Source organism: Vipera berus, assembly GCF_964194415.1.
Source record: "Vipera berus genome assembly, chromosome: 1".
NCBI classification, from domain to species: Eukaryota; Metazoa; Chordata; class Lepidosauria; order Squamata; family Viperidae; genus Vipera; species Vipera berus.
The window spans coordinates 235,656,709-235,675,944 of NC_138202.1; the positions used below are offsets into that span (position 1 = coordinate 235,656,709).

The 19,236-nt window shown below is 39.2% G+C and overlaps 1 protein-coding gene across 1 annotated transcript in view; it reads right to left on the reverse strand.

Annotated features, from left to right (window-relative positions):
• Positions 1 to 19,236, reverse strand: part of COL9A1 (collagen type IX alpha 1 chain) — a gene marked incomplete at its 3' end in the record, with an annotated part of 92,937 nt that overhangs the window by 19,764 nt on the left and 53,937 nt on the right. Inside the window, exons 21-32 of the mRNA XM_081314266.1 lie at positions 18,905 to 18,958; positions 18,522 to 18,575; positions 18,068 to 18,121; positions 17,852 to 17,905; positions 14,396 to 14,449; positions 12,950 to 12,994; positions 9,074 to 9,127; positions 8,898 to 8,951; positions 5,648 to 5,701; positions 4,812 to 4,883; positions 460 to 495; positions 305 to 349 (exon numbers count right to left, since the gene is read on the reverse strand). Of these exons, the coding sequence (XP_081170392.1) occupies positions 305 to 349; positions 460 to 495; positions 4,812 to 4,883; positions 5,648 to 5,701; positions 8,898 to 8,951; positions 9,074 to 9,127; positions 12,950 to 12,994; positions 14,396 to 14,449; positions 17,852 to 17,905; positions 18,068 to 18,121; positions 18,522 to 18,575; positions 18,905 to 18,958 (630 nt within the window). The remainder of the gene's footprint in view (positions 1 to 304; positions 350 to 459; positions 496 to 4,811; positions 4,884 to 5,647; positions 5,702 to 8,897; positions 8,952 to 9,073; positions 9,128 to 12,949; positions 12,995 to 14,395; positions 14,450 to 17,851; positions 17,906 to 18,067; positions 18,122 to 18,521; positions 18,576 to 18,904; positions 18,959 to 19,236) is intronic.

Below are 19,236 nucleotides of genomic sequence, written 5' to 3' on the forward strand. Positions count from 1 at the left end.
CACGATGATGTGTCTTTAGTCCTTTCTGGAGGCTGTGTCTAGTTGTTTGCAATCACACCACCACATAAATTGAATAAATAATAAATGTGGAAAGCTTTGTGACTTTACTGCATCTAGAGTGTTCTATGAATTGCAAATCCCTTCCTAACATTTTGCTATATTACCAAAGGGTTCCTTTATGAAATACGCAGTGTTTGCAATAACAGTTTCCTTGAACAATTTAGTCACACTAAAGGACACAATAGGGTTTTTGTGCCTTAAGCCTGAATATTTTCTATTGAAAGGAGTGAACATTGAGTCTTACAAGATCGCCTCTTTGTCCAGACTCTCCTTCTCCCCCAGCAGGTCCCTGTGATATAAAGAGAGAGACAAGCCTAGATTGTAAACAGGCATTATATACTTTCCAGAGTTTTGGGCAAGGGTGGATAATAAATGGACCGTGCAAGTTTATATACTCACTTGTGCTCCTTTTGGCCCTCGCCCACCAGCTGAACCCTAAATGCAAATTAAAAATAAAAAAACACAAAGTCATCAGATGTGGCCTAATAATTAAACAGTGAGTCAGGTCTGTATTTAGAAAATGAAAATGTATGATTTGACTGTTAGAGCGCTCTGCTACCAAATCACCCAAAACATGAATGGAATATTAATTCAACATTAAAACACAAAAGCACGCTCTATAAATACTTAGCATTTTATCATCTTAAACCACACCCACGTGTTTACACTGTCATGCCCCCTGGAATGAAAACTCTCCTAAAAGCAAGGTCCCCATTCAGTGCAAAGGTTGAGGCACTTCCAAAGGTCGGTTCATTCTGGCATCTGGAACTGCCCATTTCAATCAATGTATAGGAAAAATTCTCTCCAGGAATGCCATGCAGTTTGAAATGACTGCATTTGTAAAGAATCGACGGTCTGGGGCAGTGGTGGGATTCAGCCAGTTCACACCACTTCGACAGAATCGGTAGCTACTTTTTTGTTGCCCAGGCCCAGAATGGACGTCCGGAAGCAGCATCCACACAGAGAACTGGTTGTTGACATATTTGAATCCCATCACTGGTCTGGGGCGATAATCATGATAGCAACACTGTAATCAGTTGTGCTGCAACTAATTTTTGTTTTCTATCTAGGGCACGTTTAAAGTTTTTTAATAATAATAATAATAATAATAATAATAATAATAATAATAATAATAATCCTGTATATGTCTCTATATTTTTTCAGTTAAGCCTTTTCCTTCTCATTCATCATTTTCTCTTTTAATTTCATGTCAAAACTGATCCTTTTCTCCATTTTTATTAGGTACTTTGTTACCTATATTCGTTTATGTCTATGCCTATCCCACTGATCTTCACTGTGTTGCTTGGTTCACTTACTTAAACTACCAGAGAGATTTACTAAATCAGTTTGCAGAATATATTGAATTTTGTTTAGGAGAAATATTTTTCAGCTTCCAAGGCTCAGCTTTAACAATTGCATAGCAGACATTAGATGCAGATGAAGACGTGAAGGTTCTTATCTATCCCAGCTTCATGCTAAGTCAAGTTTTTTCTTTAAATGTTTGCCTGCCTTTTCTTAGACAAGCCTGGCAACAGGGGAACAATTAGTTCTACAGAACAGATAGGGAAGAGTTTCCATTATAGGGTTTTTTTAAAAATTTTGTTTGTAAAAACAAGAACTTTTCATGCTAATAACACCTAGAGCCTAATATTAAATCAAACAACAAAATGAAATTTAAAATAGAATTTTGAATAAAACCACTCTTCTAAATTTGCTTAGCTCTGAAGCGAAGAGGCTTGTGGAAAGAATGGGTGGATGGCAGAGAATCTGCTTTCCTCTTTGCCATCTCCCCAATAGTCTTTGTTTTGACAAATTAATCTGCAGTCTTTTATATTAGAGACATATGAAATAATGGTTTCATGCATACCTGTTGCCTCTCTTAGCTTTAACAGATAGCAATAGCTGCTGAGCAGCAGTAAGGCCTAAATAAAAGGTACTAATGAATAAGGAAAGCAATCAAAAATAAAAAAATATTCAGTGCTTACTACTAGCTAAGGTTTCCAAGAGATTGTGTACCTTGCTGTTTATTTAAGAAAAAAAAAGCAATAGTGGCACTGCTTTTTATATAATGCACTGTTAAAGCTGAAAGAACCAGCACATTGCAAGAACATGTATGTAAACATTATAGACTATACTGACGCTGCTAAACCAAAATATTGGCAAGACTGGATTGTGGGAACTGTACAGGGATCTGTTGTGGATGATTGTTGGTTACTCTCCAGTGATTTGGACCTGACCTAGCCAATAGCTGATTTCCCATACGTTCAATCTGGTTTTGTAGTATATTAGAGAACATGCACAAGTATTTCTGACAAAGGTGAATAATTAGCTTCTCATCCTCAAATAAAATATCTGTGAGGGTATAATGGACTTGAACTAGATGACTGACCCAAATATATTAAATCTTGTATCATAGGTGGAGAACATAAGACAAGTGGTGAATGAAATTTGAACCCTAACATAACCAACATCCGATAAAATGTATATGGCAAACGTATATTGATTTTATGTTAAACTTTCATATCCCCAAACCAAAAAGATGGGACAAAAATGGAATCCTTTAACAGGTTCTTAAAAATCATCACCAAAGTCAGGGACATGTGCAGCAACAAATGTTGGCTTACAAATGGCAACCTGTGATTGTCACTGTGCATGAACTGCTCTACTCAAAGATCAAGACTAGCCATACAAAATAGATCCACACAATTGGTGCCTTGGAAGTTAAGCCATAAGGCAGTAAACTATATCCTGCTTAAATTGCATGTCTGGAATTGTAACAGCATGGCTGGCTGCTGGAGTTCTTTTGTTGTGGTCAGGGATTGGAGTGGCAAATATATCTGCAGTGATAGATTTGACATATTTGAAATAGGCTTGGAGAAGACATGTTTCAGACAAAGTGGAGGTAATTTGTGCCTCATCACCCTGCATCCTGTGACTCCTTGCCTACAGTTCTCCACTACACTGACCTGTATTTGGAAAGAAGAAATAACCAGTGTGCTAAGATTAGATTAAGAAAAGGAAAAAAAAATCAAGTTCCACAAAGAACTTCAAGTGAATGGTTCAGTCCTAGAGTGTACTAATATAACAGTTTGCATAAGTGATCCCAATTAGTATTTGCATCGGGGGAAAATATCAATAGGAAAAATGGTAGACAAAATATAGTCCAAAAAATAATCGTGTGTACTGCAAAAACCATTGTTGCCATGGAAAGACCTAGCTAGCACTAGCAAATGGCAAACAGAAACTATTATCCACATTCCTACATGTACAAATCCTTCCAAAGCAGATTTCTTCTGCCAATATAATAGCTGTTTTTTGGAGAGGAGGGGAAAGGGGGGGGCTTCAAATCAGTCTTGACTCCTGGTGACTGCTTGGACAAATTCCTGCAGTTTGGGGGTAAAATTTCAGAAGTGGCTTTCCCTTGCCTTCTTTCTAACACTGAGAGAGAATGAATGGCCCAAGGTCCATCCAATTGGCTTTGTCTTTCTGAACGTTATCATTTTGTCTATTGGATCAAAACAAAGCATTTTAAAAAATAAAATAGCTGAGTAAATAATTAGGCATTGAAAATATGAAGGCGATCATCTGAAATTAGGTTGGATTGCAAATAGAACAGGGGTGTCAAACTCAATTTCATTGAGGGCCGCATCAGCATTGCGGTTGCCCTCAGGGGGCCGGGTGGGTATGGCCTGGGTGGGCGTGGCCTACTGGGTGGGCGTGGCTAGAGTGCGTATGGCCTACTGGGTGGGCATGGCCAGCTCTACATCGTTCGCATCAAGGGTGCCTATGGGGGCCTGGGCAGAAGTGGGACAGATCTGAGGGTCTCTGGAAGAAGGAGGGTCTCTGGGCCAGGGCCAAGGCAGTGGGGGCCGTTCCCTCACTGTTTCCAGGATGGCTTCACGGGCCGCATGAAACCACTTCGCGGGCCAGATCTGGCCCCCGGGCCTTGTGTTTGACATGTCTGAAATAGAAGGATGGGACTCTACTCTTCTAAGCTCTGCTGTCAGCACCTGTCAGTCACACTGCTTTCCTCAGAACAGTGGAAGTAGCATTGCAGCATCACAGCACCATCTTCAGGGCATGTGTGTGATGACACAGCACACATAGAAAATGGGCGGGGCATCCCCTGTGGTGCTGCAACATCACTAAGAGTACTCTGATATCCCCCACAGCCCCTCTGCAGATGCTGCAGAGTAACACACTTCAGAAACAGAAAGGTCACCTGTAGAAGCCTGGAAAGAAACAGAAGGTAAATTCCACAAAACAATTATCTGAAAAACCTTTGCAACAACAGAGGTTCTAGTCGTACAGGAAACAAAGAATTGCAAGGTGGGACAAAGGATTATCAGTGGTTTGAAATTATGACAGAAGAGGACGGAAGGGACTTGAACCAAATTTGGCTCAGGTGCCAAACCAGGCAGCCAGTACTTTAGGAAGGACACAGAGTGAGAACCAACAAAGGCTATATTTCGGCTTATTTCTCTCGTTGAAAGGTTTACACTAAGGACTCTTTCGCTAACAGCAAGATGAATCGTTCTGTCAATATTTAGCAAAGGAGAAATAGACCGGGGGGGGGGGGAATTAAAGGGGGAAAAAAATCTTTTCATTACACAGTACAATAACTCTCAAGGAACGCTGCAAAGAAAACCTGATACGATAATTTCATAACCTTCCATTTTTTTCCCCTTCCGGTGGATTTAAAGGTGGCACAAAGTCAAGTGAGCAGCATCCTCTGACTTGCATCTGCTTACCCTATTGCCTTTAGCACCTGGCAGTCCCGGGGGACCAGGTAAACCTGGCAGTCCAAGGTCTCCTTCTGCACCCTGTGAAAGCAATCAGAAATGGCAGGGGCTTCAGAGCACTTTTACACAGAAGAAAGGGAGAGTTGAGAGAGACCACCGGTTTTCAGATTAGACCTTCCTTACAGCTGGCTGTGCATCTCATTCAAAACAGTAGGGTGGGTTGAAGTCTGGAGTTGGCTAGAAGATGAATGGCTATATAAATGGTTTAAATAAATGAATGCGTGCTTTGTTGTGATTTGCTTCTTCAGGAAACAGCACCTTCTTGATCTTATCAATCTGCTTAAACAATGGGGTCTTTATGGATGTGGGGAAATGCTACAGCCCACCCAAGCCTAGGGCGCATTCCCTTCTAACAGAGAATTCTTTCAGAGGCTGAATATTGAAACTGGCCTCCCAGCAGAAACCGCGCAAATGAAATCCGAATAGTTTCAAAGAAGGTATTCATGCTGGGTAACTACTAGCAAACAAAAAAAAAAGGTAGCCTTTCAGCATTCCTGTATGTGAATATTAAAACCTAACTTCGCTCTGCAAGGAGGGAAGGAGCTTCTGATACTAACACATAAAAATGTTAGTTAAAAAAAAAAGTTAGTTAAAAAAAAAGTAGATTTTTTTTTTTAGGAAGTTTAAATCATGGATGGGGCAATTGAGCCGCGAGCTGAAACGAATGAAGCTGACAATGGTCCCTATTCACATTTGGTCTTTTCACATCCTGAAGAAATGACCTGGTTAACGCAAACCCTTGACCAAGCAAACTCGTGTGGTGAAAGTCAAGACTGCCTGCTTACCGTTTTACCTGGTGACCCTGGAGGACCGGCGGGGCCTGGCTCACCTCTGCTACCCTTTTGGGAAACAAAAATATTGTTGAAGTAGAAATAGCTACATTTCTTGATGTCAAATTGCTCACTTTGGAAGAGTAATAGTAAATATTTCAGTAAAATCAAGCAATTTAAAGACTTCTCATCGCACAAAGAAGCACAATAGGGAAAAAGAAAGTTATTGCAAACCCCCCCTCCTAGAATTCAATTATATGACAAAAATAATATAGTTAATTAAATAAGAGAGATAGCTAATAAATGCATACATGCTTTTTTAAAAAAAGCTCATATTGCAACTCTTCCAAGAAACGGTTTAGTAGCAATGCACAGAGATATACCGTATGTAAAGTCACACTAGCTTCTTGAGACTGTTATACTACATCAGGGTTGCCAGAAACCAGGCCACGCAAACAAGCGAAGCCCCCTCCTGTCCGCGGAAAAACCTTTCTCCATGGAACCAGTCCCTGGTGCCCAAAAGGTTGGGGGCTGCTCTTGTACATGACTAATTGCTGAAAAGGCATGCAATTTGGAGAAAGCAGTGCAGGATTCTGCTATCGCATCTGAAATGACTCTCTGCTTGAGGAATGCCATTTGCAAATAATAATAATAATAATAATAATAATAATAATAATAATAATAATAATAATAATAATAATAATATCATCATCATCATCATCATCATCATCATCATCATCATCATCATCCATAAATGCCTATTTAGCAACTTCTTGTGGAGGCCCAGAGAATTTGTCCCTGCAAGAGTCATGATACACTATATAGGAAAATGTTTGCAAGGTAGCTACTTTCAATTGATTGATTGGTTGATTGATTGATTGATTGATTATGTGAAAAGCCAAGTCATTTTCAACTCCAAGTGACGATACAGGTAGGTTTTCTCCAAGAAGATTTATCCCTAACCTGTTCCTTCACGTGTCCCATCACGGTCCCTTAGTATACTCATTGCCTGTAACTGAGTCCATCCATCTTGTGGTTGGTCATCCTCTTTTTCTCTTTCCTTCCACTTCCAGAGCTAGATTTTATAATTTGGACAAATAATTTGAGCCTGGTTATTTGTGCTTTGAATGAGAACCTAGGGTTGACCTGTTCAATGATACATTGCTCTACATTCTTGGCTGTCCGTGGTCTTCTCAGGAGTCTTCTCCGAAACCAAATTTCAAAGGCATAAGATACTCTTCCTATCCTGCTTCTTCAAACTACTTTTGGGGAGCCACTATTAGGCAAAACTCAGAAAGAGTCTGATAGCACCTTTTCATGTCATGAAATATTATTAAAAGACATACTGTAAACTTTCAGGAGCTGTAGATTGCTTCATAAGATACAGCAATGACATGAATTGTAGCTCACAAAAGCTTATTCCTTTTAATATTAGGGGTTTAATCTGAAAAGGGTATCAAAGTCCTTTTGATTTGGGGTTGCTATAAACTAACATGGCTGCCCTCCTACAATGATCATTTGCAATTTCACTGGCTGTCCATGTACATTACAATTATAAATTAAAGGGATTAGATTTATCTATGCCCGATGCATAGTATATGTAAGTATTTTCTAGTCAAAGGATCATGCTCAGCCTTTGAACTGCAAACTGGAAGCTGTGCATTGAAAAGTAAAAAACAAAACAAAACAGGGCCAGAATAAAAACTATAATTGATTGGATTTCATTTGCATTTAATTAAAATGAATCATAATTAATATAGTTACTATCCAAACATATATGTATTTCATATTTCCCTCCTTTTCTTAAATTAAAACCTTTTGGAGAACTCATAGCTTCCGGGAACTGTTCTAGAATGTGGGAGTCAAATTCTGAACTTCAATTTATTGAATATAACTTGGCTTTTAAATTCATTTTGAAAAGGTTGATGACCTTGTAGCCTTCCAGATTATGTACAATGTGATTGCCAAAATTCCAAATAATCTGCCTAACTACTTTCGAAGGCAAACTCTGGACAAGCCTTGTGAGATAGCTTTCCTGGTTTTCTTTCTGTGAAGTATAAAACAGTCTTTGCTTGAGGGAGATGGAAAAAACAAGACCCATAACCAAAAATTGTGTTTGTGCATTAGTCAGCATGGTAGCATTTGCAAGAAAGTTACTAGTGAGTTGTACATCACCAGATGAGAAGCACAGCAAGAAAGCCTAATTCTAACCTGGGTTATGTATTAACACAACTAGATTGGAACAATAATACAGAAGTAATGTGCTGCATCTCAACAATATGTGGAATCACTTTTCAAACAAGGCTCAGCTTGGAAATTGACTAGAAAATAAATGGACACCAATGCCTCCTTGATTGCCTGCCTTCAAATAGACTGTGGATTTTGTAAATGTAGGGTAAATTTCAAGGACATCCCATATAAAAGGATATACATATCAAATGACTTTCCTACAGGAAGATCAAGAATGCTCACTATATGTTTAGGTTTACAGAGGTATAAAAATAAGTACATGATCCTCAGCTTGAGTTCTGTCCCTTACATTGCATTTTTTCTCTCCCTTTGAATAAAATTCAAAGTTTATTTCCCTTTTTAGTCGCATCCACCGAGGTCCAGAAAAATTGAAGATGGATTTTCCCCAAGGGTTGCCCAAAGTGAGTCTCCTCCCTTTGCTTCCTGAGGGCAAACAAACAGGGAGAATGAACTTTTTCTGGGGCCGTGCCTCAGTTGTGGAATATCACCTCTAATTCCATAAAGTGCGAGGCAGTGACATTTATTTCCATCCAGGGATTTTAATTCAGCGGTTGCTGGATTTTTACAGACAATTAGTTCACCTTTATTTTTACTGCAGTGCCTTAGTTTTAATGCAACTTGTTTTTAACATATGTTTTGCTGCATAGTGACGGGAGCGAGGATGAGTAAAACAGAGCAAGACACAGAAAATAAATGCAAATCAAAACAAAGGTACTCTCGCAAGGATAGGGAGTGGGTGTAAATCCACCACTTCTGGAATTTTCCCCGTTTATAAATTACTTCTCATCAGAAAGTGATTTCTTTTAACCAGTGCTTTTTTTTTGTAAAAGAAAACGGTGCCGGAACTCACACATGTCATACAACCCGCCTTGCCTACCCTACAAGGTTCCATCCAAAAAAGGTGCCGGAACTCCGTTCTGAGCGTTCTATGAGGAAAAAAAGCCCTGCTTTTAACAGCCAGGATCAGAAAATCCAAAGCCTCAGTCTAAACCAAAAGCCAAGCAAGTGAACTTACTGATGGTCCTTTGGGTCCCAGGGATCCTGGTTCTCCTTGTGGTCCTTGTTCTCCCTATTGGCGGGATTGCAGGAACAATACACAGTATATATTTAAAGATTGATATTTCAGAAGAAGAAAAAATGCAAGTCTTCTGGTTAAAAAAAAGGTTACACTTGAGATAGAAATGATCTTACAGATTTGCCCGAATTTCCCATCAAGCCAGGTTTCCCAGGAGGACCAACATCACCCTGTTGGAGAAAAAAAGATTTTAGCCCCTTTAAAGTATAACAGCCACGCTCAGGCCATTTCAGTGGCAGGATAAGGCACTTAACCAGCCCACCTTATTTAAAAATCTTTTTCACTAGTCTTTATTTCTCCATCTCTGTCTACTTTTTCCTTATTTGACCACATGAGATACGTTCGAGTAACAGGGTAATTCTCTGTTCCGTTTCCACCTCATCTACAATGAGATTGAGAGCAAACTTAACAAATTATTTTTCTATGTCTAGACCGTTCTGAACCATCTTCCATTTTTTTCAGAGTAGTTTTTGTTTTTCTGTTGTAACTAACAATGCATAAACTTGCTTTTTAATCCAGTTCTGTAATGCATTCGCTACCTTTAAATGAACTGATTGTGTGCTTTCCTTTCATTTTACATAAGTGAGGGCTGTCCAGGTCTCTGGATTCCAACTCCAGCAGGTGCTTTATTAGCTGCAGAAGACAGCCACACATTCCTGGAAAAAGTCCCAGTTGCTTTTAGGTTGCAGAAAGGCGTAATGGTTGCACCCCTCTGTGCTCCAAAGTGCTATTTTTATATCAAATCCAAAGGGCCACACAGTCATAATATAATTGCCCTCCATTCTTTTTCTAATATTAGATACAATTTATGATATAGCTATATACTACTAAAACTCTCCTTCCTGTAATCTTTCACTGGGCAAAATTATATATAGGGCAACAGTTTTTGAACAAAAGTATCTTAAGTGGACTAATTTAAAGAATCCATCCAAAAACTTACTTCGTCCCTCCCTCACATTCCTTCCTTCCTTCCTTCCTTCCTTCCTTCCTTCCTTCCTTCCTTCCTTCCTTCCTTCCTTCCTTCCTTCCTTCCTTCCTTCCCATGCCTCTCTCCTTCCTTCTTTTTCTCTTTCTAATGCTCTTTCCTTCCTTTCTCCCTCCTTCCCTCCTTCCCCCCTTCCCTCACATTCTCATCCCTTCCTTCCTTCCTTCCTTCCTTCCTTCCTTCCTTTCTTTCTTCCTTCTTTCCTTCCTTTTCCTTCCTTCCTTCTTTCACCTGCCTGCCTGCCTGCCTGGTTGCTCACCTTGACAATGAGGTGGTTCTGCAGCATGCTTTCCCTGGTCACCATGACTCCGATGGAATTGAATTTGGTTAATTTTATAAAATATTTTATGAAACAAACATAGCATAGCATTTGTGTCGAAAACATTGCAGCACTTCCGGGTTGAAAGGATTAGCTAGTGGCATCACTGTTGCCTAAGGGATACCCAATTGGGGGTCCCCAACATGATTTGGAGCAAAGGGTCTGAGCTCAACCAAACCCACGGCAGCTTCAGGTTCAAACACGGGCTTGCTAACCTCCATCCCAGCATCCTAACCATGCGTACTTCAATATAAAAATAATTATAAAACAGCTCACAATATAATACGAAATGTCATAAAATATTTCCTGTGCTGATGTTTGACTATGACATGAATGTATCCTAATTTTTACAGCGAAGGTAGTACATTAGAAGCTCCATCACCTTTGAAGCCCTTGAGCAATCTGGTAAGGACATATCTCTGAAATGATGACTCAAGGGGTCATGGGCTGTCTGGTATGTAATATTTGTCTCTCTTCCTAAACAAGGAATTTTTAATAAATGGTTTATTCCAAGCCTCAGTATATAGCTATTAACCCTGTATGAATATTTTATTTTAAATGTGATTAAAACATTATTAGTCCCTCGGAATTTCCCAGGTGAATTTATTGATTGCATTTCTACCCCCTTGTAGCTTCTCTGTAATTTCACTAGAATGCACATGTTAAAATATTCAGAATCCAATAAAATCCAGGAAGATAAACTATAGAAAGCAAATATCCCAAATATGATGCAGAGAGTAAATCTAAAAAGAACTGTTAGATCTTTATTGCCTTCTGAAAGTGCTCTGTCTTCACTCTTTCCAGATGGCAAATGAAGTCTGGCTTCCAATGGGAGATGATTCCAAAGTACTGGCACTGCCATAGATAAGCAACACTTCCAAATGGAGAACCACCAGCGGGGCATTCTGACAAGAATAGGTCAGGCTGACTCATGCAAGCAAACACAGTCCCGAAAGTAGCTTGGTAAAAGCTTTATAGGTCAATACCAATACCTTAAATTGCACCTGGAAGCCGATAGAAATGCAGAGCACTAGCAAAGTGTAATGCTATCTGACCAGTGAGTACAAGCTAATGTAAGGGTTGCTGCATTAACTTAATCAACTGAAATTTTGAAGTGGTCTTTAAAAGCAGCACCACGTACAGGATGTTGCAGTAGTTTGACCAAGTATTTATAAGGGCATGATTTACTGAAACAAATTCTCACACTCCAGGTAAACTAGCCAAAGCTAGGTGAGGCTCTCCTGACCACAGCCTCCACTTACTCTTCAAGTGTGGGCTACAGGTTCAGGAGAAACACCAAGTCACTGACCTCCTGCCTCAAGGATACTGCTTCCTCAGCCAAGAGAGGTCACCAGGAATGATCTCAGGGCCAAGTCATCTGTTGCCAGCAGGGAACCAAGGATTCTATGATTTTGCTCCTCAGATTATCAGGAACATCTCTAAGCACTCACCAGAAAGTAGCTGGATTCATAAGGTGCTTGAGGCAGACCATCCAAATGGGTCCAACCTTGTGAGGTATGGAAAGCTACGTTATAGCTAGACTAGGAAATGATCTGACCATGACAAAGGGACGATGGTACTAACCTCCAGATCCAGACCCCAAGGCAACTGCTGCAAAGTCAAAATGAGCTTAACCGTGAGATTACTGGGATAAGCCCTTAGTTGCTGTGAATCCTGAGCTCTTCCCAATCCAGCTCCCATTGCATGACATTTTAAGTTCCCCAACACCAATGGGAGAGTGGGGAGAGAGACTTCTTCAGTAGCCCGGCTGTGGAACATGCAATTTGGTTAGGCTTTCTTTTACGGCTTAGTACAGACCTAGGCATTTTATCCCCCCCCCCCCAAGACCACCTTTGGCTGTAACTGTCCATCCCATGTGAGGTCAATTGGGAAAAAGAATTCAAATGTAAATAAGTGCACCATAGGGGCAGGAGAAGAAGCCGAGTTGGCTACTGTCTGTGGGAGGGCAAGGAGAGAAAACCCTTCCCTGCACCTGCACAGTGCCCACCCCTCACCTGGAGCAGTCTGAAGCGTCGAGGTGAGGGACTTTGAGTACATCAAATCAGATTACATTAGTTCAGCCCTCCCTCCCCAACAGTCCCAGTTTCTCATGTGATGCCTTAGGAAAATTAATTGCCCACCCCAGGCTTAGCATGTCGTATCAACCAATCTGTTTGACTAATTTCTACCGCAGTTTAGCCTATTGCCCATATCCAGAGTAAATGGTTCTTTCCTTAACCAACTTAAGCATGCTGTATGAACACACACACACACACACACACACACACACACACACACACAAAATCTCACTTCAGTTTTGGCTTGCTCTAACACTGGGCTCAAAGGGAAATAAAAATTCAGAGTCAGTAACTGTTTTAGGGTTTTTGAAAATAGTAACTTGTAAAAAATGATAATCCCAGTAGACCCATTAATAAAGTCAAGCCTGAAAAGAAGCTTGTGTTTTGAATTTGGACTGTGGGAACTTTGATCTAAATCTCTGCTCAGCCGTGAAGCTGTCTGTCTAAATAAACTTTCTCTCCTTCGACCTTCTGCTCAGCACTCTAAAGAGGACACTGTAAACGAGATTGTTGCATTTAGGCTCCCAAGAGAAGAAATAAACACTTCTTTCTGTAACAGTTCCATCTGTAAAGAGGATGGACTATTTCCAAATTTCCTAGGATGCTTTACCTTTGGGCCAGCAACACCTTTTGCTCCAGCAGAGCCAGCTAAGCCCTAAAAAATAAGCAGATATTGAAAATATTTGAAATATTGTAGTGAAATTTCTTAATGGAAACGTCAAAAGTTTGCTTTACTTTGTAACCATTTTTCTTGAAACCCTGTAAATATTAATTAATGAGGCTTCATATCCTCAAATTCACCAGGAACCTAAGAAAAATGAATGCTCCAATCCAGAATAAATAGGCACAAGGTAATTGATGTATCCTATTATAATGATAGATATGTCCTATGTATGGCATGTCCAATCCTAATGACTTATTAAAAAGGTGTCTATTCAGATATGCATCAATTCAAAATAACCCAGCATAGGTAGATATTTCACAGAACACAGAAGAGCTCTTTAATGAGTTTTGGGAGAAGGGGAGGTCCTCAGTTTTACAAAATATAGATCTATTCATTTTTTAATTTATTCATTAGATCTTTATCCCACCTTTATTACTTTATAAATAGCCCAAGGCAGTGAATATACCAAATACTCCTTTATCCTCCTATTTTCCCCGTAACAACAACCCTGTGAGGTGGGGTTGGCTGAGAAAAGGGACTGGCCCAAAAGGGAATGGGACAATTCACTGTAGCCAGGTGGGTATGACCGAGAAGGTATGGCCATCTGAGTGCCACCAGGTGGGCGTGGGTGAGTGGGCATGGCTGGGTCATTGCTAAGTATTAGGTGCAGCCCACTCAGGGTGGCTGACTTGCCTTTTCAGCCTCTTATGTTTTTACAGAAAGGAGTTGCATGGTCAACGTGCAAAATGAGTGACACTGATCTATTGGTTTTGCCTGGACTTGCATCAAAGAATTACTGTAGAAATTAAAAAGTGCCAAGATACTGCCTTATTTCATTCCTTTGAGGGGTTTTTTTTTTGTTAGTAAAAATGTCATTTTTGGACTTGTACTAAATTACCGTCATGATCAACAATTGATGAAGGATGCCACCAATTTCTCTCCCAGACTGCCTTTGGGGATTGAATTAAAAGCGGTCTCGATGAATAGCTGAATGTAATGTATAACATACCCAAGAACAATTGACATATCTTTCTACAAGGACATCATGCTGCTCAAGTGTTGACTGATCTTCCCTAAAAACATCTGTCCCTCATCAACTTTTTCCCAAGGTAGTACCTAGTGTGCAATTTGCTCCACCCAACACAGTAATCAGCCAGAAATTTACCAGGTTTTTTTCCATTATTTGAACTATATTGAGCAATTTGCCAGACTGATTAACTTTTTAAGAACGATTGCCTTTCCTTTTTCCCACTGTATACATATACTATAAGCATGCAATTTGATTATTAAAATTTTAAAAAATCTGGCTCAATAAACATCCAGTTTTAGTTAGCTTTGAAATTTAACTTTGTTTACATTTTAAATATGCAAAAAAATATAGAAAACACTTACGGGGATTCCTTGAATGCCTGTATCACCTGGAGGTCCAGGTTTGCCTTGTTCACCCTGAAAAAAAAATACTCGTATTTCAGGTGAACTCCGAAGAAATCTTGGTAGAGAATCAAGCCATCTGCTTACATGGTATACAAAGCTGTATAGTAAGGATATAAATAGGTTTCCTACCTTTGGCAAATACCATCCCTGCCACATACCTTAAATGTGGTATTAAGTAAATGATCCAGTTAAAGTAAATCACCAACATTCACCCAAGAAATAAGGACACAGCATGTAAACATCATCCTGCTAGAACAGGCTATCGAGTGTACTTCTGTATTTTCAAAACAGGCAGGAAGTTGCCTCTGGAAAGATCATATTGAAGACATATGGACTTTCTACTGCAGGGGTCTTCAAACTTGGCAACTTTAAGACTCGTGGACTTCAACTCCCAGAATTCTGGCAGTTGAAGTCCTCGAGTCTTAAAGTTGCCAAGTTTGAAGACTCCTGTTCTACTCTATGCACTAACACTTGATAATTCAATCTTTATTTAGTGCTTGTAATCCACCAAACGGTCATTTTAAGGGAGCAGTAAAGACATTGTAAAAAAAACAAAAACAGAATGCAGATAGTATTCATTTAGTATGTAACCTAGTATGTAGATTAAATAATAATTAAGAGATGCCTGTATCTAGACCAATATTTCTCAACCTTGGCAACTTTAAGATGCGTTGACTTCAACTCCCAGAATTTTCCAGCCAGCGTAGATTGAGAAACGTTGATCTAGACTAGACAGAAAGTATGTATAATACTTGTCACAAAAGGAAGACAAACAGAAGAAAGCAGTAGCTAGACACATATCTTCCACTGCATGAGTGACAATCACTAGGACTTTCTATTATGTAGTGGGTTCTGGACTGCATGGAAGACAGCAGGCAGATGAGTACAGCAACAGTTCTTTATTGTGGGTAGGACTGTACTGAACAAAGGGGGTTACCTGTACCCCTTATATACCTTGCCAGGTACGCTGAGCTACTGCTTAAGCCCCATACATAACACTTTCACTGGCATGGATCCACCATTAACTCTTTGGGAGCAAACCCTTCATACCCATCTTAAGAAAGGGAGAGCTACTTTGACTGAGCAAGCTAGAGAAACAGGCATTTCCCTGTCTCAGGAAGTAAATGCTTGCAGGGGATTAATTAGAAAGATATAAATGGAGAGAGGTGAACTTGTGCAGGAAATATCATTTATATATGTCAGACTCAAGTGATACTGATCTTCTCTGAATCATTGTGTTGTGTACATGAAGATCCCATTAGTCACACCCAAGTGACACCACTTTCAACATTTGTCTTCACGCAGTCTGGCTTTGAGCAACTGGGTCACATACAGAGAGAGGGTTTTCCTTGCATTTAGTACACAGAATCATTTCTCATTTGGAAATATATCTACTTCTGCCCAGAATAGTTCCAATTAGCTATAAAGGCTGGTAGGCATCTGTAGTTCTGTCTTCCATGAATTGGCAAATCTTCTCTGAAAGCCATCTATATTTGTTACCATCAGCACGTATTCTGGTATGCATGTATTTGATTTATATCCTATCTTCTTCTTTGACTGTTCAAGGAGACTAAGCAGAAAATGGAGCTGTTCTGGAGACCTTTCAGCAGTTAATTGGATGATTTTATTCTACTTGATGATGATAGGATGCTCTGATTAATTTATGAATTGTTGAAATTAATAACTGTTACTATGGATATTTCCATGTTAAATAAAATTAATTTTTGGTTTACCAGGAACATTTTGGTTCATGCTTCATTATTTTCCCAGGAGTCAGTGTGCAATACAGCAGTATACATGACAGGCAGACAAGCAACAATCAAACAGGTAACAGAATAAGATAGATCAATCAAATACAGAATGCTTTTTTAAAAAAATAAATAAAACTAATGTGAAAACTGGTTACCAAATTAAAAAAATACCTCACTAATTTCTTTTGATTTCCATTTTTTTTCCCTATAGTATTCAGCCCACCTTGGCCTAAACGTAGCAAGTTTAAATATGAAAAATGAAACCAGGTTCTGATACTTAATAAGCATTATGTGATGAAATCATATTTGCCATCAGAAATTGTTGCATTCCTTATTTCATCTCTGTAAAGATAGGGAGTAGAAATGCCACTCGAGAATGTTCCTCATATATTTGGAAGAAGAAGTTGTTTGGTGTGGAATTTGTGAGCCAGAGTCCTCACCATTCTGTCTTTAGTTGGTAACACTTGGCTTATTCAGTATTTCACCTGGACCATTTTTAGCTAAATGATTCTTGCACAAAAACAACCATTTCCATCTCTGGTCTTCAGTATCCAGTATATGTATGTATGTATGTATGTATGTATGTATGTATGTATGTATGTATGTATGTATGTATTCTCCCCCTTAAATATCTACTATATTCAGAGCATATGTAGGATATATACTGCTCAAAAAAATAAAGGGAACACTTAAACAACACAATGTACTGTATTTAATAGTAGGATGTCTTATTTTCTGTTCCCTTTATTTTTTTGAGCAGTATATATATAGAGAGAGAGAACATAATAGGATATATTATATATATATATATATATATATATATATATATATATATATATATATATATATATATATATGTGTGTTTTCTGAGGTTTTCGCGGGTGTTTATATGTGGATCTTCGGTCATTCGGGTTTCCTCCCGCGTAGAACTAAAGGTGTAGGTGCAACGTTTCGACGGAATCCCATCCGTCATCATCAGGCTGGTGGCTTTAGCCTCTCCCAGAAGAAGGAAGCTAAAGCCACCAGCCTGATGATGACGGATGGGATTCCGTCGAAACGTTGCACCTACACCTTTAGTTCTACGCGGGAGGAAACCCGAATGACCGAAGATCTATATATATATATATATATATATATATATATATATATATATATATATATATATATATCCTTCTTTGCAAAGTTTTTCAGTAGTGGCTTGCCATTGCCTTCTTCCTAGGGTTGAAAGAGAGTGACTGGCCCAAGCTTACCTAGCTGGCTTTGTGCCTGTGCCTAACATTTACAGTCTCCTTATTTGTATCCTGGTCCCTTAAGAAGTACCCCAAACAGCTCTCTGAATACAGGTATATGAACTATTTAATTCTTATGGCTGATAAAGGGTCTTCTGGCAGGAAAAGCTGGCCTGAGAAAAGAAAGAAGAACTTTGGATTGGTGAACTAATAAAAAGTAGGATGCATCTGCTGTCACTGGCCTGTATAGACTCTCAGGTTCTGAAGGCACCAGCCATTGTTACAGCCTTTCAGTTTGGTGGCTCTATATTACTAACAGCTGAGAAACCTATTCATACTAATTCATCTAACTGCTCTTCTTCTCCATAATATTTTCCTGGTCCCCACTTGGCTATATTAAATTAGAACAGATATATTAATTTTACTCTAAGTACCTTTGCTCCTGGCATGGCAGGTATACCTTCACGGCCATTAACTCCAGGTAAGCCCTTGAAGAAGAAATAGTACTGCATGTTATACACTGGTATCATGTAAGTCACAAACGTATACTTAAGTCACACACAGTTTTACCTGGTCTTGTAAGGCAATTTAAATTTGTTGGAAATATAAATAATAAATTCTATTATACCTAAGAAGCATGGCATACATACAGTTTCTCCTTTGGGCCCAGGAAGTCCAGTAATTCCTCTAAGGCCTTGTGGACCCTAAAAGTAAGAGATATTTAAAAAAAACGACAAAAAAGCATGTTGAAAATACTGTATGACATGTATACAAGTAGAGATGAAAAAAGCAAAAGAAATGACACATTTCAGATACTCTTAAGATTGGATATCAGCATTACCTCCCATCTATTTTTGCTTTCTAAGTTCTTTTTTCGTGCAAATTTTGATTATGCACTGGCCCATCACAGAGGAAGTCACGTTGAAGGCAATAAACTTGCTTACACTTAGATATGTGGAATCTGTGTCATTTATATGAAATAAAGTCTGCACAAACCCCATGGGACATATTTGGACTTGCATTCCAACAAACATCCCTAGTTTTAGCTGGCAGCTGGAGATATTCTTATTTTTCTCAATTATTATAAGACTGTTAAAAACTTACCTTCTCTCCTTCAGGGCCTGTTTCTCCCAGTGAACCTCTTGGTCCCCGATCACCCTAGAAAGGAATGCAGATATAGTGATTAGCAATCTCTGAGCAATTCCTTGAAATAACCATATCAACTCAACAGAATGATTAGCAATTACAGGAAATGCACATTGACTTCAATTGTAGCTTCTCATGTTAGGAATCTTCTGTGTGCAGACTGGAGGTTGAAGGGCCCTTGTGTTAGGGCCCTTATTGTGGTGTCTTGAACATTAGTGCTTGGTTGTTTGTTTTGAATGAAAATTGAGATTACGGTGTTTGTTAATGTGAGGGTGAAGGCAATCAGTTTAATTCTATCCTGAGGCTATCAGCAGACTTTAGAATTAGACAGATTAACTCACAGCTGCCCCAGGAAGACCTTGAGGACCAGGCTCTCCGTCAAAACCACGAGCACCCTATATTGTAAAGACCAAGAACAAGGATTATTATGATTCAAGATCTCAAAAAAATTCCATTTACTTAGCAATTCCAACAAGGACAAACTCAAGTTTTATATTGGTCAAGACTTGATTCCTACACCCCATTCCATTCCCTTTGAGGTGAGTAGCACAAGGATTATACAGTATGTGTTTGAAGAGGGGCCATTGTTTGTTATAGATTCTCTTCCCTTTTGAAGGAAAACTTCCAGTGAATGGTGGTGAGAGAGAAGAGATCTGCCCAGAAACTTCCATAC